This window comes from Tubulanus polymorphus, chromosome 6 (genome assembly GCF_964204645.1).
Source record: "Tubulanus polymorphus chromosome 6, tnTubPoly1.2, whole genome shotgun sequence".
Taxonomy (NCBI): Eukaryota; Metazoa; Nemertea; class Palaeonemertea; order Tubulaniformes; family Tubulanidae; genus Tubulanus; species Tubulanus polymorphus.
In genome coordinates this window covers 12,318,939-12,346,051 of record NC_134030.1, presented here as the reverse complement: position 1 = coordinate 12,346,051, position 27,113 = coordinate 12,318,939, and the positions used below count along the sequence as shown (strand labels likewise).

Genomic DNA, 27,113 nt, shown 5'->3' with positions numbered 1-27,113 from the left:
GGCCTGCTGATCCACTCTTTATACTACTGAAGAAATATACATTATAAGACGTAAAAAGTATATGAACATATTATTTATCTTTATATCGCGATAATTCGTGTACGTATGATTGAAAAACGATATTCTATTTATTTCCCATTAACACTCCGGTATTTTTCAATAAGATAAGTCAAACTATTGTTGTGATGGCCAGTTGAATACTTCGTCATTATACTGAAAGATATGTTATACTTAATGCATCTTTTCTTAGGCCTTACAGCTTTCTCTATTGGTTAGCGTTGTGATCACTAAAAATTAACCATAAGTTTGAATTCTCACTGATCTACTACATCTCTATAACAAAAATATATTTCATATCAGGCAATTAGCTTTGATCTGTGGTCAGTGGACAGCAGCTACGAAACATTTAAAACTACTACATTATCTTCCATTTATTCATTATTCATATATATGATATAATATCATATCTTCTTTGTTCAGTTTAAAAGTCTTGATCGTAAAAGTTTGACAAGTCTCGCATGTTGGTACCGATACGCACGGTCACGCGAGTGAAATGTGCACGTTACAGGCTCAAATGCGCACGTTACAATTACAAATGGAAACGTTGTTCGTTCAAAACCCTACGTAAAAATCTTATGCATTTTAGCGGAATTTCAAAGTTAGCTCGCTACCTACAACAAAAATCGGACAAGACTTTTTCAAGCGACAAGTTTAAATGTAAGAGCTAGTAGTACTAACGAAGGATTCACTAAACATATAAATTACTTATGGGGGTTCTGGTTAGCACTGGTAACTGGTCTGTACTGGTCAAGCATTGGTCAGTTAAACAATTTTTAGATTAATGCCCACATCATATCTAGTTATCTGACACCAAACAACTTAATTGTTTGCAAACAAATAATTTACTATATGGTCAGTACTGGTCATGCATTGGTCAGTTAAAAGACCATGGTCCACGCCACATTTGATACCAAACATGATTGGATTGTGTCGTTTCGAAAATTTATCTGTTGGGCAATTTGTGGTCAGCCCTGGTTCGTTAGGTTCTTATTTTGCGGGCATTTTATCTCGAACCACCGAAAGACCGAATCACTAATTAATTCACCAGATCGTTAATTGCTGATAATGAAGATTAGTGTTTAACTAACAGTCCTTGTCTGAACAAAATGTCTCTGGTATGGGTCCTATGGAATCATGTCCTTAACTGTACACCGTACTGTATCTTTGTACTGTATCTTTTTGTTTTCACTACTACCGTAATTGACTGTGATGTTTTCAAGTGGTCTTAAGTACCGATAATAGCCGAAAGTCGTTGATTTATGTGAAATTTACATACAGCGCCACCCGTTGATAGTAAAACTAACCCGAGCAATACGGGTGTTAAATAGATACGCTAGCAAACCGGCATTCTCATAATGACTTGTTCCTTAGTCAGATTTTCCCGTTACTTATTGAGAATTCATCTCCCAATAAGGAAAAAGGAACAAGTAACAGTTACTTGTTCCTTATGGGAGATGAATTCTCAATATAAATAGGGTCGTTGTGTACTTTTGCTCCCCGGCAGTGGAGAAGGATAACTCCGAATAGAAATTACGAGTCAACCAGACAAGGACCCTGTCACTTGACATATCCAGATGCCCCAAATTGGAACGACCGAACCAAATTCAAAAAGCTTCTCATTGATAAGAAACTACACTGGCCCAATTGGACAATACATCTCTCGAGGCTTTGTAATTTTTGTGCAACAATAAAGAGACTATTGAATTGAATTGAATTGAATTAGATTGTTCCCGGAGCCACCCCTTAGTGTTCCTCACTCGATCAGATACAAGAAACAAGATTTATCCATTTATCTACTCTACTCTACCACTATACTACTACATTCGGTCCAAATCTACGAGTGCATTGGACTTGGACTCCCCACAGACTCAGGTTTATCAGTTTATGACCAGCGTTATGGCTCCTTCGCCTCCTCAAGATGATTTAACCGAGACTGAAGCTGCAATTAATACTGCAATTAACGCAAGTAAGTGGAATTGACGTTACCGATTTTATCAGCAGACTGCGTTGTTGTTAAGAAATTCGCAGTGGATATTTTACCGTATATGGCTGAGTATTTATTTCCGCTATTTCACCATACATCGTCGCTGATTGGCTGATTTAGTTATTTTTCTACACTAATAATCCGACAAAATATGTAAAATATGACTCCAGCAGGCATTTATTACTGATATAATATGATTTCAAGAATTAAAATCGATAAGGAATACCGGAATTAATAAATATGTTTTATTTCATGTCATCTCGGTTGATCTTGGTAAATTACATCGTCTCGGTAATAAGGAGTCAGAGTGGATAGAGTGAGACTCGAACCCGGGCCAGTAATACTAGCGCAGCGTCATACTACTAAAACTTAGACCTCCGAGCTCGCTGAAAACCGATCGAATGTTTTAACTATCTATAGTAGTACCTCACCTTACCCTAATCCTATCGTGTAAAACGGAACCCTCTGGACCCTCTTCTCACCCTCTTGTCTTGATACTAACCCTATTGAAACCCCAACCCTAAACCCAATATAGGCTAATGATTTTATTGTTACTTTTATTATTTAATACTATAATGTATAGTAATAATGTACGGTAAAATAGCGGAAGTAAATACTTAGCCGTATACGGTCAAATATCCACTTCGTAAAATAATCCAAGGAAAGTGGAGAACAAACAGTAAGGGAGGCCAAAACCTGATGTTTCCGATGTCTTCATTTTTAACACATGCGCATTAGGCTTAGTAAGTGTTGGAAAAGTCTAAATCGAAAAATCAGTAGGCCTACAGTTCGCAGGCATGGGGTAATATCAACTAGCCTATAAGTAACTATCGAAATTTTGAGATGCTCCCTAACGGTCTGTCACACATGGTAGATGATCTTTTCAATCCCCGATACCAATTCAATATTGATACCAATGTGCGCACGCTCGAATTGGAATGAACTTCCCAAAAGCACCGATCTATCCACCGAACCATGATGCCGAACTGCCGGAATCGCTACTGTTTTCAGTGATTGTTTACCTAGCATACGCTCGTGTAGTCTAGTATCTAGCCGTCGATCCCCAAACAACGTCTAGGGCAAAAGTGCTCGTAGGCCTATAAGGTTAATTTTCATGACTCATTTTGAGGGACGAGGCTTTGTGCATCTATTTTACCCCTTAAAACACCATCAACTTCTTACCTCAAACTGACTGTTCTGTAATCCGATGGAAGTTAACTATTGTTTGGGCATAAGCTTTTGATGATCGTAGTAACTCAAAACATTTGACTAGTCGCCTCAAAAAATAGTTGAAGTGAAGCAACAGAACAAATATGGCGGCTTTTCGTGTTGCATGATGGGAGTGTAAATTTCGGATTCTGACTTGAACTGGACTGACATTGATGCCATTGATCACCAAAGTAAGTGCGTTTTATCGACAAAGAATAACATTTAGAGTAATTTTAGAGAGACATGTTGAATTTTCATATTTTATCAATTTAGCCCATATTGCAAAATCCTGATTGTGGCATTAAATTCAAATCAAATCAATAAATTCTCTGGTTCCCAATTTAAATCATCAAAAATATTATCATAAAACATGTTTTCAAAGTCAACAAGGTAACTAATTAATTCATTTGAGTAAAATGGTTTGATTTGATACTAAAATCAGTTGTTGCATTGCAATAAACAGGAGTTAACTTCTATATGATAGTTTAGCGTCAGACGTTGTAGGGAACCTGTAACAACCACTGGTATTCAGACTAACACTCGCGTAATGCACAGGGGCCTGACACAAAAAGTTTTTGACCCCTGTATCCTGTACTTTAGGCCTATATTAAACGACAAGGGAGCCAACTCCTCGTCAGATTGGTCTATAGGTATGTCACTTCAGCAGTTTGTAACTTAGTTATCAGTTGTCCAATCCGTGAATTTCTGGGCTGGACTGAGTAGTTTGAGAAACATTTAAGATCGTTAAATCGTGCGATGAATGCGAAAAAATTGGCAAAATCTGGCTGTACCGCACCAACCTGGAAGTGAAGATAACCACGATTTTTTTAAATGAACGGTGCTTTCGACAGGTGATTTCAGACCAAGTTTTTGACTCAGCTGCGCTGAATCTATTAGTATGAAGCAGAGTGCTGACTTCGTATTGACCGCTATCTTCTCTGAGTGTGAAATGATTCACGGGCTGCATATTAGTTGGCTGTTATAATGGCTGCTAGGCCTAAGTGGCAACTGCTTTTGAAGGCTATTGATGAAGCCTAAATTGGGTAAATTGGCAATTTTATGCCGTTTTTTGGGGATTTTTAGCGATGTAGTGTCAGGTCATCTTGATCTACTAACGTAAACAACACGAGCAGAATTGTACAACATTTGCTGTCGAATTTACAAGTAGGCTTTTTATATATTACTGATACAACATATAAAATTCTTCACTGAGAGCAAATAGATATCGCTCACATGTACATGTACTGTGAATGTATACATGTGTTGGCAAGGTGAAGAGAATGCAAAATTCTAGAACTTGATAGACATCCCAGCTTCCATGGGCTGCTGGAAAATTCAATTCCGCAGCACACAGAATAGCAATCATTCAATGAATGTGGCTTCTACTACATTCATTGAATGTGGCTTCTACTAAATTTAAGGCTATTGAATCAAAAGTTAGGCTTAGAAACAGGTTTTTTAAAAAAAACTGGGCCTATGGTGTTTCACTGATATTTTGCTAGTGTGTAGGCCGAGGAACGATTATCCTAGCTTTAGGCATCTTATCACATGTGAAGCTTTTAATTAGTGGCCATGCAGATCAATCACGGGTTGTCAAGGCTCTGATTATGATTTCCTTGCTATGACTCATACACTAATGATACCTGTGCGTTATTATGTATATGCTGTATTATAATAGTCTAATCACTCTCATCTCCTGTGGTGTGAGCGTGGCTCTTATAATTAAATCCACAATAGGTGAATATAACTGGCGGGTCTATACTGTATCCATGTGTCGCATTGCGTATTCAAAAGCATCTGCGCTCTTTTCTGAAAAGTCACCCAAAGAAATAGTGTCTACTGCATGTATTTTGCCCTATAGGGATAATTCATTTTAATTTATTACGTACGCATAAAATTTGAATTTTTCAACCCCCCTCCCTCTCCGTACACTAAATCGGCCATTTTTTCATATACATTAAGCATTAGAGTACGCAATTGCACTGACCCCTCCCCCTTCCCCTAATGCGTACCTCATGAATGAATGACCCCCATTACAGAATAGCTTACCTTTCTTGAACAATGCAACAGATGAGAACACACAGGTGGAAAAAGAACCTCCCTGATGGCCCTGATAAACCCCAAAAACATATTTCGGGCTTAATGGCAACCATGACTTGTATGAGTCATAACATCAGTCGCAGTAGCTAAGGGAGCGTATTTTTAGATTCAGCCCAGCTGAATCTATTAAGGCTGGCTTATCTCAACAAGCAACGCGACCCCTACCAACTCCTACCGATGCAACTGAGAGCAACCGTGATCGCTGCCCAGCTTATGTCGACTGCGCTCCGATTCGCAGCAACTGAGGCCGACTAGCGGGATACAAGATCCTCCCAGTTGCTTCCCTGCTTATGTCGGTTACGATTACTGGCAACTGCAACAGCTCAGATGGTCACGTGATAAGCATTTTGAGAATAAATTTGAATTATTTTGAATTATTAGGAAATATATTTCTATTAGAAAAGCTTTTTCTTTAAGATCTTTATCTTTCTGGTTCTGTTTTGAATACAATGTGCTAGCGACCTCATATAAAGATGGCCGCTCACACCATGATTCTACCAATTTCGCTTCTAGATCTTCGGTCCAACAGTCATCTGCGATGCTGAAGGTTTGGTTTACGTTTTGAAATACTTGAATTTGAAAGTTTATCACTAATTACGAATGGCGCTAACTAGCGGTCAAAATTTGTACTATGTCTATGCGGTCTCCTATTGGCTGGAACCCTTGCGCTCAGTTCCGTCGCGTCGCAGATGAGCTTATGTCGGTTGCGATCGAAAGCAACTGTCCGCCTACCCTAGGCCGGAGTAGAACATGGGCAACTAGCCGGATACGGCTTGCGACGAGTCGGTAGGCGTCGAGTTGCCGTAGCTCGTTAGACTAGCTTCAGACCCTAAGGGTTCAGCTAGCAGTTGGCCTTTGATTCAGTCTGTGAACAGCTTCAAAAAAACCATGTAAACACATGGATGTGTAGTTTGTACCCCATGGACTGCATGGTTATTGGGGCTATGTCATGGGTTATTGGCGATTGTGCCAAGGTAAGTATAACTTGATAGTATATGGATTAAACATGCACTGATGGCTAAAATGATACCTTCGTTTTGCAACCCTTCTTATCGTATCTAAGGCAATATCAATCAATACTGACGACGATTTTGTTGATCGAGCTTACATATTTTGAGCCTCGGGACCTTTTTTCCTCTAGTTTTCGAACTTGCAGGGATGCTAACTGCTCCGTTTTGCCTTAAATCTCTGTAATACCTTAAACTTGCATTGTATGTTGACTCTCAACTCTTTGTCTGACAGTGGAATTTCATTTGGACCTGTCTTGCAAACATGTTTGAAAAGCACTACAGTGTGTAAGCCTTATCAACAAACCTAACTCGTCTTCACCATGAGTTCGACTTTTAATTTCAATTCTCTGTCTTCGTCCTATTAAAAAGTTTCTTTCTAGTTGACATTTTCAAAGAAGTCATGCTTTTTGAAACCATGAAAGCTTTAAACCTATCAGACAATGATTTACACCAAGTGTTTGTAGGCAGTAAGGCCATCATCCAAATATTGTGAAATTTTATGAATTATTGCGCCAACTCTAATTGATTACTGAATCTTGAAAATCGCCTCATGCTTGTTTTAATTTTTGGTATTTATATTTTCCAGATAAAATAGATGAGGTTGAGAAGCTTTTATTGGAACCGGGTGTACGCATAAATTGCTTAGACAAAGTAAGTTAGAAAACTGTCTTAAAAAATTTTTCTAATTATATTTTAAAGAACCATTCCTTTAAAAAGTTCTTCTTCACCAGCAGTTTCCATCCTCCCTCGGCAGGCATTCGAACCTGATGGCATCGCTCAACTTAGCCACGGTATGAAACCCTGCCACGCTAAACGAGGTGGGTAGGTACATGCGGCACGTTTGCTGCACAACAACTTTTGGCACCATTCAGATTGCCCATTATATAATCGCTGAAACTTAAAAATGGAAACACCCACGCTAAAAAATAAAATGGGCTATCTGATTGGCTATTAATGACATCATTTAATATGCTGCGCATGTAGCTGGGCGCTCGGACCAGTGTGGCAGGGTTTCCAATCACGGGAATCTCAATGCCATCAATTTTCAAATCTCTACCTTTGCTAAAATCACAGAGGTAGTTGATTTGAATACTGCCTACATAATGGGTTGGCATTTTATATAGCATTAACCGTGATCATAGGAAACTATGTAGCCTAAGTCAGGCCCGACTCGAATTTGGCTTAAAGAGCGCTACAGGCAAACTACTCACTTTATACAATGCTCAAACAAAGCGAAGTGAATTTGACGCTGGCCTGGTCGGGCATTTTTGGTTGGGCCAAATTTGTCCCTTGCCAAACAGGTAAAACTTATGTGGTCACTTTTTGCTCACAATTACCAATGAAGACTGTTGGTGTTCCGAAACTAATTGTCTCCACCCTCCCCAATTGTCATTATATTTGACTCATTGCTCGCCATCAGCCATCCCCTTGATACCTTGTTAGCATGATGCAGGCTCCAATGGTGAATGGATTTTCTTGAAACTCATTTGGAAGATTGCTGCACGTAATATGTCTACCCCTATTCAAGATAGGGGATTTTAGTCATCAAATATGGCCACCAGGGCAGCCATCTTGAATTTCTTAGCTCGATACAGCCTATAATTCTTGAGGGATTTTCATGAAACTTGTTGTGAAGATTGGGCGGGTGAGATATCGACCAAAATAGAAGATGGAGGTTGTCGGACATCAAAGTTGGCCACCAGGGCAGCTCATCTTTTCTCAGGGACCAGTCTTATCAGCTGCTGATCAGTAACCAGTGTCAATACACATTCAAATAGTTTTGTGTAATTTAACCACTACGTGCCAAATGGTCCATTATATATAGCCTTGATCAAAGCCTATCAGATAAAGTTAATGCTGCAAGTTTTAAATGGCAATTAATCAATTTTTACTGCACACATATCAATGATGTTTTACAACCATTTACGAATCTTCTAGTAGTAAAGGATTGAGAATGTTCAGTGAAGTTATACGGTTACGTCTCATAGGGCGCCAAAAATAAATCTGGATGGTTTTTGTAATAATTAGAATGTGCTAAAATGTGCGCTAAGATTAACCCCAACAAGTCATTTGCTTGTTTAGGCTGGTTAGATTTTTAACGCCAACAGGAACCGGAATATCCAGTACTTGATTTAGATTAAAAATGATATAAAAAATCGACCAAACGTCCATCTATGTCAGTACTTTGTAAAATGTCTGTACTCATCATAAAATCAATCAAATTGATAAATGGGATAATTCCCGGTTTTAAGATCGATAAAAAGATAATTTTGACTAGGCTAGCAGGAGTTAAGAAGCTAGACAACTTGGCCAGTGGCTATTCATTTTTAGGCCAGCCGTAGGCTGAGCCTATTACTATACAAATGGAGCGAATTTAAATGACATGGTTTCCACACAAAAGGCTCTTTTGCTTGCCAAGTGAGGGCATATTCGAACAAATCACGTATTTAAGCGTAATCCATTCTCAGAATCGTAGCGAGCAGAATTTTGAAATAGGGTCTCATAAAAATGTTTTCTGCATTTTTCACGAAAGTTAAATCGGGAAAATTTCAATTTTTATCAGCCAATCAGGAAGTTGTGTCTTCCCTGTGATTGGTTTATCTGAAAATATCAGCAGCTGTTCACGTGAATTATCGCGATTTCATTACTGGCGCTTTTGCTCATGACTTCATGTATCAACACGCGACAATACTTCCGCGTTCGCTACGTGTTCGCTGATTGGCCCATTTACTGGGAAATTCCACAGAAGCCTAATGTGGTTTGTTACAAGCGCTGTGATTGGCCCGACCCGATTCTGGCATGGCTTTAGCTTAGTGGGTTCGAATCCCTTGACGGGTGAAGATGATGGATCCTATCAATATCTATTGAAACTAATAAGTTTCCCGGTTGGGCAGCCGCGGATATCTACCGGAAGTATTCCGGTTCGATATTTCGAGGTTTCTTTGAATTTTGGAGTGATATTGAAATCCGGTAAATACCGGCGGTAGATTGTGAAAACCCATTGCATGATATTTGTATTACTTAATCAACGAAAAGCGTCGGGGCCGCGCCAGGAGTTTTCGTGATTCAAGTAGCGCAATAGCCTACTTCTTCGTGTTCGTCCACCTCAATTTTCACTCCGCCGATCTCTGACACGGCTCTGTCCCCGTCGGCGCTGTGATTGCACTTTCGTATCACCAAAATTTTTTATTTCTATATCAGGGAGGTCTGGAGAATAAAAAAGTCAAAATTTGGATATCACATAGGCCTGATTTCATCGAATAAGTCGACCATGGTCGTTACGTTTCCGTACTTATTACCACCTAAAACCGTCTGAACAATTTTGTCACAACCAACATTTCGTTTACAGAAATCAGGTGTTCACGTGAACCCGCGGTATCGTCTACTGTTTTACTTCCGGGTTTTATTTTAAGATTTAAAATTGTATTTCAAGATCGATTTCTATGAAATCTTTAGTTGATTTGGTGTTTGGGAGGAATTTTTATTTGCTCTACAGAAAATTCATCCTTGACAATTGCGCAAGGTTCGCGAAAAAAAAGGTTTTACCAAATCGGGTGTATGACCTTGATATGCTAATTAGCCATGTGCCCGAATTGCAAATTCAATCAAATTTTATTCTGCCAAAAAATGTTAAATACAATTCGCTTTCCGAGAGTTAATGGTATGCTGCATGGAACAAAGTTGTTTTGAGATGGGTCTTGAAGCTATTTAGGTCGAGAGATAACCATCTAGATAGTTCGTGAGAGTTCCAAAGTTTTGAAGACGCTTCAAGGTAATGTCTTGATATTTGGTTTATACGTGTATCTACCCTAGACACATCTTCAGGCCAAAAACTGGCCCTGTCAGATTCAAGATGGCCGACTGGCAGCCATTGTTGTTCGCCAAAATCAGCACTTTTTACACATTTTAGAAGTTTTCGAGGGAAATTTTGAAGACACTTTTATCAATAACCTTGATCATTCGTATATATTTGTATCCCCCGAGGGCCCATCGGCATGAGAAAAATTGGGTCGATCGGACTCAAGATGGCCGTACTGTAACCTTTTTTGTTCCCAAAAATGTCAATTTTGGCCTGAATTCTGAGCACTGTAGCTTTCTAATGGTGTTCCATGTTTCATTGCAATTTGTAATGGGTATTCTTTGGAATGGGATCTTTTATATCCGAGAGGGTATTTTTGACCAGGCAATTATGACGCACTTGGCGGCCATCTTGGGGTCATCAGTACTCATTCGTAGGTGGAAAAAAAGTTTTTCCACATCATAATTGATACTTAAGCATATTTTGCTACTATAATTAATTGGTAAGTTGTAGCTCATGACATGTTCTATGATCGAGATGAGTTTCAAGCTCATTGGTTTTTGTTTATGGCCACCAGGGGGCGTTGAACAATACAATAACTTAGTATTTCTATATTACATTCGTACCTATGCATATTTTGCTACCACAATCAATTGGAAAGTTGTAGCTCATGACATGGTCTATGATCTTGGTGAGTTTCAAGCTCATTGGTTTTTGTATATGGCCACCAGGGGCGTTGAACAATACAATAACTTAGTATTTCTATATTACATTCGTTCCTGCTGTCTGTGTTAACACACGATTTTACTATGTAAATGATATTGAGCAGGGAGTGTATATTGATAAATATAACCCACAGATTACATCATTTATAAAAAGCAAATCTGACAGGCTGGCCATTGTGCCCTTTGGAGCTCTTGTCTTGCACTTCACTTTATCAAGCTTTTAGAGATTGATATTTCATGACATGTGTTTTAGAAAATAAAATGACCTATGCAATTGACATGTTGTTCCTCATCAAAGTCTTAACTGGTTTTTTCTTTTCAGAATGGAATGACCTTTTTACAACATGCAGCATACAGAGGTTGCAAATCATTGTGTGAATTATTATTACGTCGTGGAGCAGATGTCAATTCACATAAACATGATCACGGTTATACTACACTGATGTTTGCAGCGCTTACAGGTAAACGATCATCCCTTCTGGTCAGTGACTTCTCGGTAACATGTTAATGTGCTCCCACCCCAAATAATGCAGCTTTTATCTATCAGTAAGTGACATGATATTCAATGTGAATGTAAAAAATAAATGAGTGGATATACAAGGATCATAATCTTCCGATTTTTATCGGAAATCCTATATTTTTTTCTTTGTCTGGCCAGGTTCTGAGATCTGTGTTAATCCAATGAGATAATTGGGGGAGGGGGTAGGTTGTGGATCGGTCTTGTCATGGACATCGACAACTCAATCGGACCGTAAAAGCGTCTTGGAGTATTGTTTTGTCGATCTCTGGTATATTGCACAATAGCCTACTGCGGCTATAAATAGTACAACATAGCGTTCTAAAACAACGGAAAATCGATACACGGTCTATATCTGAGTTCTACTGACTGCAGTAAAATGAGAACGTGGATTTATGGGACTTGAAACCAACAGATAAAACACCTGTCATAGGTGGCTCGACCAACTGGCAGCTCTGTAAATGGTGGCAAACAATGAAAATGGCTGTCGTGTTTTAAAGTTGGTGATAACAATCGGCCAATTATGATCCCTGCTATACCATTATTGGTGTTCTCTTCTGGTGCTTCCATTTTAACTGGAATACATTCTACCTATTCCAGAATGTGTAAACCTGCTAGAAGGGGTGTGTAGCAAGTGGGTAGAAAGTAATCTGGGAATCGCTATTTTATTAACTACATTGAATTGAAACCACCTAAATCTTTATTATTCCTAATTCTTCTACATAGAATCTAATGGTGTTGGCATGAGGTATGGTTGAATTGCAGAGAAATGTTCAAATGGCTATTTGAGTACTGGCTTACTATTGTTTCATTTTGCTAACAAATTGATTAGATTTAAAATCATCTCTAAGGAGAATAAAAAGCACAGGTCTACACCGTGCATGCAAAACAACTCAACTTTAATTTAGATCAATATAGGGCCTAGAGCTGGATTATGTATGATGGCAATTGGATTAAAGTTTCGATTCTTTTTTAACATATTGCATATTTCAATATGTACGTGTGTATTCTGAACAAGACTCATGACATAGATATGCAGGAGTGAAAGAATAATTTTTTATTACAGACCCCCATTCTTTTGTGATGGTGATAACATACAAATTACTGCTGGATCAGTCAACCTGTTTAGTACTGAAAATCATTATTTCATACTGATGAAATGTTCGGTTGATTGGAATTGATAATCAAGGCATAGTAAATTTCTTGTAGGTAAAGAAGATGTTGTGACACTAATATTAGAAGCTGGAGCTGTCAAGTCGGAGACCAATAAAGTTCATCGAACTGCTGGTCAAATGGCTGCATTTGTTGGACAACACAGAGTTGCCACTTTGATAAACAATTTCTTCTCTAGAGAGGAACTTGACTATTATACCATTCCACAGGGTAGGTGAACTGCTCTGTACATACCTATAATACAACATGTAGATGACATATATTTTCTTGACATTAACTGGTTTATAGCTGGGACCCGCACAAATGAGTTTCCCACAGTCAAACACTAGATGCTGGACCTGAGCACACCTGTCTGGTTCTCTCCATTAGATAGATCATGTTCTGATTAACAGCAAATGGAAGGAACTGAGGAGCATATTACTCCCTTGAGCTCAATTTTGACCACAGGATCCTTACCATCAGGCTTTTGATTAGTCTCAGATCCGCCCGCTTGAAGCGATGCATGCAAACTTTTGGTGCAGATTGCAGGACCATGTCATCAAAGAATATTTCCAGGTTGAACTGTCTAATAGATTCAATGCTTTGCAGAAGGCTGACAAAATCTGAATCACCAAGAGGTATGAAGAATTTGAAAACGTTCATGAAGTAGCCGAGAAGGTCGTTGGTAAACGTCCTTCATGTGGATTCCCAAACTTGGTCTCAGACATGGTTAGGCTGAAAGAAGAGAGGGATGAAGCAAAAACAGTATTCCGCAACACATTGACACCCAGAGCAAGGGAAAACTGGAAAACTCTTAACAATCAGTTGAATGAGTCCTTTCAAACAGACAAGCGGGATGATCGCCATAGACGGATTAATGAGGTAGATGACTAAATCCAGGCTGCTGATTGAGCAAGTTTGATCTAGACAGCTGAGATTCCTTTGCCACATTCTACGCCTGCCAGAAGAGGAGCCAGCTAGAATATATACCCTCTACGTGCCACCGTCCCAGTAGACAGCGCATCTCCTACATGAACTATATTCGGCAACTGTTACGAGATTACAACAATCACCTGTTCCCACGGAGCATCGCGGCCCTTGTCGGGGACAGAAAGGGTTGGTCGAAGCTTGCAGACACCTGCTCCACAGCCGTCTGATGATGATGATAGCTGGCAACATATGTGGGAGAATCCATTCTTTTGTGATGTAATGTTGCATTAGGGATTGTCCCTGTTATCTATTTTACCGGTTCATTTGGTATCCCTTTACAAACCTAAAAACGAGACAGGATTTATTTTCACAATATCAATTTCAGCCCTCTTTCGGGCTCCTTTTTAAGTGATTGGCTATCATTTTTTCTGGTGTACAAGTAGACCCGGTGTATAAGTCGAGGTCAAATTTCCAGTTTAAAAAGTTGTTCTAGGGCTATAGTCGGTGTATAAGTTGAGTCTCTTCTTCACATGTGTACATAAGACACTTTTGAAATCAGTGCTATGGTCATTCTCATTGTAGTTGAGAGTCTTTACCACTGTTTGCAATTAGTCATTGGGATCTGTTGTTTCTGATAGTAAATTACCGGATTAGTGCTCATTGATTGTATCCACATATTGAATGTTTGTGTACACATTGAATGCTGCGCCTGTAGTCTAGTATTAGACTGCTGTACACGTAGGCCTATTCATTATTGGCACGCTGCCAGCGGCTCATATAAAATGCTGTGCAATGATACACCGGCACGCGCTTTTCTTTCTAATTTGATTTTTAACATCAGTTAATTTTGAACCATTTCCAAACTATAAGAAACGGTACGTGGTAGTAATGCCAGAGGTAAAAAATGCCATAGGTAATAATGCCAGAAGTAAAAATGCCAGAGGTAAAAACGCCAGAGGAAATAATGCCAGAAGGGTAAATTGATTCAATTATTATAAGAAACAAGTGTATCAAGTCAAAACTTATAAACTATTCACCGAATTGTTGCTTTGATGTTATGAATTACAGCAAACTAAAGCTGCGTTCACACTAGATTCGGTGCTTACAAAGTACCATACTTGGCTGGTGCCGAATTCACCAAAATACGGCGCTTACACAGCCAGTTACGTTCACACTACGAGTCGGCGCAATTCGGCACTTAGTAAGCCCAGTATAGAAGTCACCCAGTGTGCCAATAGAGGGGAGTGTAATTAGTGTAAAGTGTTTTGTACTACGAGGGTGTAAATACGCGGCTAGCTAAGCACCAAATCTGTGTTCACACTACAGAAAATACGCGGCCAGCTCAGTGCCGTACTGAGATCGGATTTTCGGTGCGGAATCGTATTCCGTGCTAAATAAGCCGCGTATTTCAGTACGGAACTGAATAAGCCGACAATAGGCCTTGAATCATTTCCAAGCGTGAACGCTTAGTACTGTATTGAAATCCTTGTGTGAACGCAGCTTATCTTGTAAACTCAGTGCATTCATTTGTTAATATTCATTAATTTGAATTTGCACAGAGTTTACATATTGAATGCATAGTTCAGATAAAGCATATTTCTAGGTAAATAATAGGTATGATAAATAAAATCAAAAAGTTTTTGATGAGTTAGTTTGCTGTAGGCCTAATTCATAACATCAAAGCAACAATTCGATGAATAGTTTTAAGTCTTGATACGCTTGTTTCTTATACAGGGATGAGAATTCCCCGCGGTTTCCCGCGGATTTCAGTATTGAAAAATATCAATTTTCCAAATAGTCCAAAAATGATGTAAAAGTATGGGGGGGGTTGATGATCTCACTCAATTGGTCCGGCGCGATCGGTAATCAGGTGAACCGTAAAAGCGTTCAGTGCCTGTTTTACTTATCGTCACGTAAAAGTATCGCATTTCAATGCATATTCATTGCAACACAGTGATTTTGTATGTACATTTGTACTACGATGAGTGTGTAGCCTATGTATTTTATCGATCGGTTGCAGACACGCACGCACAGCAACAGTAGTAACGTATATAGGTCTACTTACTGTTGCTGCGTGTGTGTGGCGAACGCTTTCGGATATTATACACTACTTGGTGATGATTTTTAGTGAGCATTCATCGGCGCATTTTTACTGCAATAATTCAGGGCTCGACCCGTAATGCATGAGATGCTGAATGTCATCAAATGAGGATCGCTCTAAGTGCTCGGAAAACGTATTTAATTTCTAAAATTTTCTTGGGGGAGGGCCCCCAAACCCCCCCGAAATAGCTTCGCGCCTTCGGCGCTCGCTAGTGCTGACGGCTACGCCGTCATCTGCTTCTCGTATGTCACTCGAGAAAAATAACCCGCGGATTTTACAGGTCGGCGTTCTCATCCCTGCTTATAATCCCTGGCATTATTACCTATGGCATTTTTACCTCTGGCATTATTACCGTTTTTTGGACATGATTTTTGGTCTCAAAAACTCGACCTAAACACCGGAAAATACGGTATGTAATTTTTTGATGCAACAACGATTAAATTAGGGTTTTCTTTTTTGGATTTTATTGTATGGCTGTACTTAAACATTTTGCAACTGCACAATTTTAGCTTCGAAATTACCGGTAGTTAAATCATGATTTTTTTCATTATCAATGAAATAGAGATGACATACGTAATATTTGCTTAACAGGTTTTGAAAAAGAGCCAAAACTTCCCCGAGAAATTGCCGCAGCAGTGCACAAAACGATACTCACATGGAATTTACATCCAGTAAAGGTACTCCATCTGCTCAATACAGGAATGGGTCATCTGGTAGTGCATTTCCTAGGTAACTGTAAGCAAGATTATCACAATTATCAACAATGTATTTTCAGATTGCCATGTTCATGGTTGACAATGAAGGACTTCTCATGAATTGTAAAAAGATAGCAAAGGTTTTCGACTTAATTTCATCTGACGCATTTCAAAGCAAACAGTGTAATGAAGGTTTTTCCATCAAGCTGCATTATCTAGCTGAGATCGTTCGTAAAATAGAATCGAAATATATTTCCGGAGATAATAAGTTAGAACTACTCATTAAAAGGTAAAGAATGGTGAAAGCTTGTTGTTCCGATGCTGAATTCGGATTCGTTGAAGAAAAGGATCCTCAATACTTAAAATGATAAAAGTGTATAGATTGTTGTTATAGTTTGTTACGAGGAAGGGACAGTGATGGTTATCCAGAAAATCAAGATAAGATTATACGTGAATGCTTGAAGTCTTATCCATATGTTGACTCTCATATCTTTGCGCAATTGATTCGTCAGTTAGCCTCAAGTAAGATAGTAAGTTTCATTTGGCGTTAACTTTGTACATGTATATTCGTATGAGTGTTCATTTGTTTGTTATTAAATGGGTGTCTCATCTATGATATTTTAGGGTACCTACCCTTCTACGCTGGAAACATTTAGAGTTAGTTTGCATGGGCCTATGAGTAACCCAGATGATGAGTATGACTGTGATACTTGCGCGACAAATGGAGCTAAGAAAAGATGTGTAAACTGTAAGAAGGTGAATATTGCTTCAAATCATATTTGTATTCACCATTCAATGATCTAGGTTTTGTATCATTTCCAAGAAAAATACATGTAACTCCGCCTTAATCAGGACGACTAAATAACAGGTTCATTTGATACCAAGTTAAGAAGCAAGGAAAGAGAAGGTCTTCCAAGTGAATTCTAGATCCAGTTGATAGAAGCTTATAAATTCTGTTAAAGTTTTGCTGTTCGTATTTGATTCGCAGGTTCATTATTGTGATCAAAGATGTCAGAAACTGCATTGGTTTATGCACAAGAAGTTTTGTAAAGAATTAGCTGGTAGGTGACGTGACTACACTAATCATTATGACTGCTCATTCCACAGTGCCAACAATACTAAAAAGAAATCCTAAATCTCTAAAATTGAGTAACAATGGACAGTATATTATCTCCTGGAACTGCTTTTCCATGAGTCAGAAGCAGGCACGGATAGAAAAAATTGATCCAACGTGTATCACTTTAAGTATTTGCATGGTGCAGCTGTTAAGATGGTGAAAAGGCGCCGTCATTTTGAAATGGTCAGTAAGCGATCTTGGATACGTCTCTGTGCAGTATTGCATCATCTTTTTTAGCTCCGCTGTGACCTCTAATGGGTTAGGGGGTGAGCCGTTGTCGTGCGTTTGTTCGTTCGTTAGTGCGTCTGTCAACTTTTTCTTCAAATCGCTACTTGTCCTACAGTTTTAATCGGATCAATTCCAAATTTGGTATGAATGTTCTATGGACCAAGGCCTACAAAGTTAGAGAGCGATTTTTTATTTGTCCCCTAGGGGCGCCCCTGGGGGTAGAGTTTCTATTTCTTCAAATTGCTACTTGTCCTACAGTTTTAATCAGATTAATTCCAAATTTGGTGTGAATGTTCTATGGACCACGGACTATGAAGTTACAGAGCCATTTTTTTCATTTGTCCACCAGGGGCACCCCTGGGGGTGGAGTTTCTATTTCCTCAAATTGCTACAGCTATTAGTCCTACAGTTTGAATCAGATCAAGTCCAAATTTGGTATGAATATTCTATGGACCAATACCTACATAGTCAAGAGCCCTTTTTGGATTTGGCCAAAAGATCTACTCCTAGATATGCAGCTTCCATTTCTTCAAATCACACAGCGGAGCTATATGAGCCGATAGGCTCCTTGTCTAGGTATCCCCTGGTAACTGGAATTAATCAACCTGAGTTTATCATATGTAGTTGAGTAGAGTTTTAGTTCACCGTGGCCAAAGCCACTTGATAACTTCAGTGTCTGTGCTAAAGTAAAACCTTTAAAGTAAAAAAGAATTGCTCTGTTATTTACATGCATTGTTACCTGAGTTGGTCTTCCTTAGTTCCAAGGTGAGTTAGTTGACAAAATGGTACCTTTTTCAGTAGCAGAAACTAAGGGTTAACGCTCATGAGTTGTGGGGTTTGCATAAGGGTTAGGGTAAGGTTATGCATACCCACTTTTCAAAAAACTAAATACAGTAAAATCCACCTAAGTCGGATCAATTTGTACCCAATAATTTCGTCCGACATAGCCAGAATCTGACTTGGAAGACTAATTCTTTTTAATATTTTGGAACTCATTTATTAAGGACTATGGTTGCTGATATAAGGTTTATTCACTGTAAAAACTGTTATATGCAGAAAAAAACATAACCACTAATCCAATGTGTACTATTTGAATTAGTAACCTCAGTTTTTGGTTGTTTTCGGCTTGTAACATCTGTCTGATGTACGATCGATTGGCCCTATCTAAATCTGTAGCCGCATTCACATGCTGGGTGTGGCCTCGCATGCCAGCAGTCGTTCTGCTGTAGGCGTCATTTATCCGCGATTCGAACCCTCCTGCAGAATTCATTTACTGTTTGCAACCGTCGGCGCCGGCCCTTCGAGCATTATTGGTCCGGTCATAAATTGTCAGAATGCACTGGGGGTTAAATACAGTAGACTCCGCATACCTCGGAGTCATACACCTCGGAATATTGCTTAGCTCAGAACAAAACTAAAATATTTTTCTTAATGCAATTATTTCTCAAATCAAAATCGGAGCTCGGAGTTGCATACGTCGGAATATCGCATACCTCAGAATGATTTTTTTATAAATTGAGTCCTAAAATCGTGTACCTCGGAAATTCTGAACATCGTCCCAACAATATTTTTTCAAAAACGCATCCCTAGCCTACTGCATAACAACTTGAAACTAATGAAATTAATCAATACCTGTTCTTGGACGCGACGTGAATCAACATCTGTGCTATGTTACCACGAGTATTGCGATAGATATATTCGTAAGAATTGGAAGCATGCCAGTCGCGCTAGTTCTCGGCTGTCTTTAATACGAATAGCCAATTGAATGGATGTAGGCGGAGCTATAGACTTGTCACTGCACATCAACCCACGTGTTTTTAAATTTGTATGGTACATATACAATGTTTATTCAACATAGATTAGTATAAGAAGGATAATTTGAGCCCACGTGTCAGCAACAACTTTTTTATGACAAAATTTGCGGACCTTATATACCTCGGAAATCGCATACCTCAGAAAAAATTTTGCAGTCCCAAGAATTCCGAATACTGTAATACTGGTTAGACCAATGGTCGTTCAGAATCTACGACTTAGGCGCAGTAAGTAACGAAAATGATTGAGATATTGCTACGAGATAGGCGATTATCCGACTTGACCGGCTACGGCTTAGGTGAATACGAAAGCATTACTTTATATAGGAAGCTGAGAATCTTTTTTATATTGCACCGAGTTGAACGGTTATACGATTCGGCCCGATCCAAGGCAGAGTTTACTGTATCCTAGAAATAAATGATGTCTTGTCTCTGAAAACCATCCTTTGAATCCAGCAATCTACGGAATCCCAGGCAAAGGTTGGGCTATGAGATGTTATAATTGGCTATCATGGTCAGAGCACTGTGCTAACACTGGGTCTCTTCTTATCTATCTCATTGCAACATTTTGTCTTCTTCAACAACATTGTTTCTGTTCCACTTTTCTCTTGACGTAAGCGTCTCCCAACCCCCCCTGGCTCGATTCTCAGCCCGCTCCTATTTAGCCTGCTTGGGACATAAGTCCCAGGGGGCTATTACGTTTACTTTTCGTCCATTGTCCATCTGTCTATCCGTAGATGGAATGCAGTTATTTTGGGAAATTTTGAAGACGCTTTATCGGATTGTCTTGATCTTTGGTTTATATATGAAGCTACCCTAGATACATCTTCAGCCGAAAAATTGGCCTGATCATAATCGAGATCACCGACTGGCAGCCATTGTTGTTCCTTACCCTCATTCTTTTTAGCCCACTTGGGACTTTAGTCCCAGTGGGCTATTGCCTTCACTTTTTGTCTGTCGTCCGTCCGTCCGTAGACGGAATCCAGGAAGAAAGCCACTAAATATTTGGATGGATATATGAAAGTTTTGGGTACTGGAGTGTGTAATTGGTAGGGTAGTGTGATCTGTGTGCATTTGTGGCCAGCACACAGATCACATTGTTCATTGGGGTTTAGTCCAGGACTCGCGAGATATTCAACAACACGGAAGTAACGTGTAATAAATGATGACTTTGCATGACTACCTACCACCCCTCATTATTGTTGGAAAAGTAAACGTTCCGCACTGACTAAAATTAGTAATAATAATTAATAACATTTTAGAAATGGCCAGAATTTTAACTTAGGTTCTATCTCATTTTTATTTTACAATTGCGATTGGTATAATTTTTTTTTTAAACGGCCGTTAAGGCTTCATGTTTCGTCTGCAATTCACTGCAAATAGTTACACAACTACGCACATTTCAGTGTTTTTGGCAGCTGTACACTCAATCGGCACCGTTCATGACTAGCTTCACTGCGGAATTATCATTAATTAACATCGCCATATCACATCATCAACTTATATTGTGCCTTAAAACCCTAACAGCCGAAATAATTGAAATGCACACACGATTTCTATCATTGAAAATTGAGAGAGTGGCCGTGTTTGTGTTCTGCTGCTTCGCATAAATCCCGCTCGGCGGCGCAACCGCGCGGAGTGGGGTCGATACGTCCAGTTATTTTGGGAAGTTTTGAAGACGCTTCAATGTAATGTCTTGATATTTGGGTTACACATGTATCTACTATAGACACATCTTCGTCCCAAAAACTGGCCCTGTCAGAATCAAGATGGCCGACTGGCAGCCATTGTTGTTCGCCAAAATCAGCACTTTTGAGGGAAATTTGGAAGACGCCTTGATCAATTACCTTGATGTTTCGTATACATTTGATTCCCCCTAGGGCCCATCAGTTTTAGAAAAATTGGGTCGAACGGACTCAAGATGGCTGTCCTATGACTTTTTTAGTGCCCCAAAATGTCAATTTTGGCCCGAATTCTGAGTTCTGTAGCTTCCTACTGGTTTGCCATTTGTCATTGCAATTTGTGATGGGTATTCTTTGAAAAGTGATCTTTTATACCTGAGACAGGTATTTTTGATCAGCCAATTATGACACAATTGGCGGCCATCGTGGTGTCATCAGTACTCATTTGTAGGTGGGAGAAAGTTTTTCCACATTATATTGATACCTAAGCATATTGTGTTACCACAATCAATTGGAAAGTTGTAGCTTATAACGTGTTCTATGATTGTGGCGAGTTTCAAGTTCATTGGTTCTTGTATATGGCCACCAGGGGGCGTTGAATAATACAATAACTTAGTATTTCTATATTATATTTGTACCTATGCATATGTTGTTACCACAATCAATTGCAAAGTTTAGCTCATGACATCATCTATGATTGTGGCGAGTTTTAAGGACATTAGTTATTCTATATAGTCACCAGGGAGTGTTGAATAGTAGAATAACTTAGTATTTCCTTATTAGATTGGTACCAAGGCATATTTTGTTACCATGATCAATTGCAAAGTTGTAGTTCATGACATGGTCTATGATTGTGGTGAGTTTCAAGGTCATTGAGTTTTGCATATGGTCACCAGGGGGCGTTGAATAGTAGAATAACTTAGCATTTCCTGCATTTCCTTATTAAATTAGTAACGAGGCATATTTTGTTATCACAATCAATTACAAAATCGTAGCTGTTGACATGTTCTATGATTTTGGTTTTTGCAGCGGCCTTCTGGTTTTTCTTTGGCCCTCATGAAGCCTTCTCAATTTTATTTTTGTTCTGTTTGTAAATATTCTCATAACATGCTTTCCCATGAAATAATTTGAAATAGAAAATTGATTGCAGTGCTTGTGTGTAGCAGACTTATTCAACTGCAAATTATGGCATATAGACAAACTTGACCTGGCTGTCTTGTGTTTCAGTTTTATACCAAAAGGAAGAAGAAGAAAAAACCCAGATTGAAGCTGAGGAAGCCACCAAGAAACAAGAAATTGAGGCCAATAAGAATCAAGAAGCAGAGGCAGCATTAATCAGTGACAAAGATCAAAGCGAATTAGAAACAGGTAATCGTTTAATTTGTTCAGTGTGACAGCTTTGATGAGATTTCTCTGTCTTACAATGTGTCTTTCATCTTCCAGACCGTCTTATTCGAAATATGAATGGTAATGGTGATACAGTTGGAATAAATGAAGCAGATGTAGAAAACTTTGGAAATGTTACTAATGCATCTGATTCGTCTAAAAGCTGAAATCTTATGTATAACTTCAGTTCATTCACAAAATAGATATGTAAAGCTAAGGGGAGCTGTCTAGTTTGTCGACTATAACCAGTTGCTGGAATCTTTGTTCAAATATGATATATACAAATCATTTGCAAAGTTAATTGTGGAAAGTGAAATATAGAGAGCATTTTATCTTATAGGCCATTTGTGTGAAATACCAGGGGCCTGTTGCTTTCATTTTCTGTCGACGCAATCCAGTCAATTTTGGGAAGTTATGAAAATGCTTCAATAGATTTTCTTGATACATGTATTTGGTTTTTTGCCTGTAATCAAATCTGCAACCCTAACAGAATCAAGATGGTAGACTTTTACTACTTTTTGTTTGCCTAAATTTATTGTCACAGGAAAAGTCCTCAATCAACTCCCTTGATGTTTCATTCATAAATGCATCCCCAAAGGACTTATCATCGGAAGTCGAATTGGTAATACAATGTAGGCCTACATGATATTACCATGTACATGTACCTATGTATGTTTTGTAACTACAATCAATAGCAAAAAGTGCAAAATTGTAGCTCATGATATGTTCTACACGTATAATTGTGGTAGTTTTCAAAGGGCATATGCCATCTAAATGAAATATTGTGTAAAATATATTTTCAGATGTGTACCTCACAAATATCAAATATGCTACTGCTTCGAATTTTATTCTAGCCATTACTGAGAAATATGATTTTTAAATCGGCAATTTCAGTGCGTGCACAGTGTTATTTTCTATGTTAAAACATTGTTCCCCTCCCCAATTTTTTCGAGTCCATCAAATCCGTAAGGTAACTTGTAACGAATGGGCCGCACCGAATACCGGACTACATGTATGTGAAATCTTATTTCTCTTACTGGTTTAGGCCGAGTCTACTACATGTACGATGGCATAAAATATTGTGTAACTTAGGCCAAAAAAAAGATGCCTTGTTTCTCATCACACTTTTGATTTTTACCATGACGAGGGCGGGCGGTTTTTATTTTTATGTACTTTTTATGTACTTTTACTGTAAAGAAAGTAGAAATAAAAAGAACTGTTTGAATTTTTTTTGGAGATGCGGGAGGTGTCTTTTTATTTTTATTATATCAATAAAAATATCCCTCTGATATATTTTCTTCAGATGCGGGAGGTAGTTTTTTATTTTTATTTAACTGGAAAATCACTGCTTAATCCTGAAAATGATTGGTGAATCCTGAAAATCCATTGCAACACCTCAAATAAAAAAAGTGTAAACTTGATATGGGTTCGAGTCACCAGTGTGGTGCCGATGATATTAATACGATCAACTTTTCTCAATACGTTCATAGAGAAATAAAATGATAAAAAGATGACGATATGCGTATTATATCAATGCGGGCGGGCGGATTTTAATTTTTATAAAAAACTTCATTTTCCAGCTATGATGCGGGAGGGCGGACTTTATTTCTATCGCTAATTTGCCGATAATTTTTCCGATGCGGGCGGGATTTCAAAATCATGAGAAACAAGACATCTTTTTTTTGGCCTTATGTCATGATGTCGCAAAGCCATGAAAAATTCAATAATGCCAGTCCTCGTACACGGTTATTTTGTGCAGCGTAGATAATTATATTAATTTATATTGATTTTCCTAAAGTGTGTTCTACATGTACAGTATTAAGACTCATTTCTGATGTAGTTTTAGATAATCTGATTCTTTATTAAGAATAAATGCATGAAAGGGAATGTTGGTTTATTTGTTTTTGATTGAATCATAGTTCGTCTGACACCAGAATGCAATTGACCAGGTGTACTTAGTATTCGGGGCCATCAAATATGTTGGCAACTACACTTGATCCAAGCAACGACTTCAACATAGTTTTTAAGATGCGGTAAAACCACAACTTACTTGATATTGGCCTACTAGCGCATTTTCTAACTTCGTATTGCCTTGGGTACTTCTAAACTACGAAATTAAGAAATATGCAACGAAATTACGAAATATGAAACGAAATTACGAAATGCAAAACGAAATTAAGAAATGCTAAAGTACGAAACGAAATACTATACGAAATGCTAAACTACGAAACGAAATGGTCATTTTTTCGCGGGTCCTGCTAAAGTATAAAATGAAATACGAAAGGAAAATTTTGTAATTTTTTGCGCTATAGCAGCGGATTCGTGGAGCTGGCGCACCCGGTCTAGTGTGGCAGGGTTCCGTGCCGCGACTGAGTTTAGCGATGCCGTCAGGGAGAATGATCTGCGCATGCTCATATACAACTGGAAGGTAGCGATTAATAAATTAACGAAGTGTGCCTTAAAATATATCCTGCAGTGTTTAGGCTAAAAAATTGATACCTCGTTTCTCCTCCGCTGAGGAGCTTAAAAGTCTGGATTTTGCAAGGGATGCGGATTCGAAAAGAAAATTCACGGCCGGAATTTTTTTCAAATTGCTCGTCACTACGCTGTTAAGCGGTAAAATGATCGTCATGTAGTCCATGTGTAGGGCCTATCATTTCACTATGCTTTACCGCGTCTGAGTTCGTGGAAATGGCGCAGCGTATTTATTATTTGTTTTTGAGAACATCCTACAAGTTTCTACTAATTGTAGACGCTCTTAAAACCCTCCAGAAAATAGATTCTTGAATATGGTACTTTCAAAAGATCATTTACATGCACCGCCGAGATTTTTACAGTCCCGTAGCGTTATAACGAGCTTTGACCATAGTATGGGCGTGTGTTTGAAATGTGACCATTTCGTTACGTATTTCGGTTCGTATTTCAGCACTACTGGCAAAAAAATTTCCATTTCGTAATTTCGTTTCGTTTCGTAATTTCGCTCCATATTTCGTAATTTCGTAGTTTCGTACTTTAGCAGGACCCGTTCAGCGAGCGATAAAATCCATACGAAAATGCATAACAATGTTGCAGATTCCAACTTTTCTTCGCTTAAGCGGAAAACAGATGAAATGCTCGATCGAGCATCACTGGTAAGGTCAAACTGTTGCGAATACAATTTGTTCCCCATTTTGTGAGGAGGTTGCCCGCTGTAAAGCTCAGGAGCTCCAAAACCTGAGCCTTACAGCGCTACAGTTCCATACCGAGAAAGTTTCAAAACCCAAGTTAAATGTATATAGATGGTGATCGCGATGCAACGGACAATACAATGTCTAAAACCGCCAACAAAAACTTCGAAGAACAAATGAAATCGTTGCTACGCTGTGTAAAATCTTATGCTGAGCTCATATCCCATGTTTCCAACAGCCATTCGTACGATGGTGGAGAGTTGCCTAGTAGCTCATGTAATTCTTTATTTCCCATCGCACTGCCGCAATATTTCGGTCGTGAATACCGACTGAGATCGCTGTTGTTGGTAATCGCCGCTGTCGAGTCTGTCCCATGAATAATGGCAGGGCATTTCACCGATTTTCACAGCGTCAAACTTAACTTTCTGAATGAATGAAAATGAGATTGTTCCTTTGAAAATTTGCGAATATCAAAAAGCAGTTATTTTTAAAGTATACACAATGTATACGATAAAAAAAAAACTTTCATGAGGCGAGCTCAAGGACGAAATTATCTAATTACTTCTAATATTTATATATATGAATAACATATAAATGAATATCATATATATAAATGAATGCCATATATATGAATATCATATATATAAATGAATGCCATATATATATATGAATATCATATTTATGAATATTATATTAATGAAATCAATTTTAATAAAAAATGTGTTATTTAAATGGAGAGTAAACAAGCACACAGTGAGAACAAAAAATCATTTCTAGATAGAATTAAAGTTACTATCATGGTAAATCAGTAGATTATAAATTCAAAAAGCTAACTGAGTTAACTAATTCATAAGAAATATTTATTTACAATTATTGAAACAATTACTAATAAATATGGTAATAAATTGGCCATTCATTTAGAATACGAGGGATTAAAAGGAAATAAATATAAATTCAGAACATATCTACCAGATAGATTTCATAGATTATCTAGTGACGATATGGAAGAATTATATTCAGGAGATTTCTATTTCATATATAAAGGTAAGAACGAAAAAGGACACCATGACATAGATATCCAATAATATAAAATCAATTTTAAACATATAAAAAAGAAATGAGTAATTAACAACTTAAACTGTTAAATTGTTAGACTGTTGAAATGTTAAATTGTTAGACTGTTGAAATGTTAAATTGTTAGACTGTTACAATGTTGAATTGTTAGAATGTTAAAATATTAAATTGTTAGACTGTTAAAATGTTAAATTGTTAGAGATGGATAAGTCAGCAATGTGATGACGGCCCTGCCCCGCGCGCTCCATCTGAGACAAGTTGGACTGTATTGCTTCGATGCTTTGACAAATGGACTCTTAATATCCACATATCCAGCATAATGTTGACCAGGTTGCGCTTCTTGGCAATAGTCATATGTTATGTGCT

The 27,113-nt window shown here is 38.3% G+C and overlaps 1 protein-coding gene across 1 annotated transcript; it reads left to right on the top strand.

Moving 5' to 3' along the window:
* Positions 1–1,816: 1,816 nt before the first annotated feature.
* LOC141906887 (ankyrin repeat and MYND domain-containing protein 2-like) lies at positions 1,817–24,349 on the top strand. The gene is made up of 11 exons (XM_074796346.1): positions 1,817–2,026; positions 6,950–7,014; positions 11,210–11,348; positions 12,614–12,787; positions 16,179–16,264; positions 16,363–16,571; positions 16,677–16,812; positions 16,907–17,038; positions 17,271–17,343; positions 22,348–22,488; positions 22,564–24,349. Exons 1-11 carry the CDS (start codon positions 1,945–1,947, stop codon positions 22,671–22,673), a joined length of 1,347 nt encoding a protein of 448 aa, XP_074652447.1. The 5' UTR covers positions 1,817–1,944; the 3' UTR covers positions 22,674–24,349.
* The last annotated feature ends 2,764 nt before the right edge of the window (positions 24,350–27,113 follow it).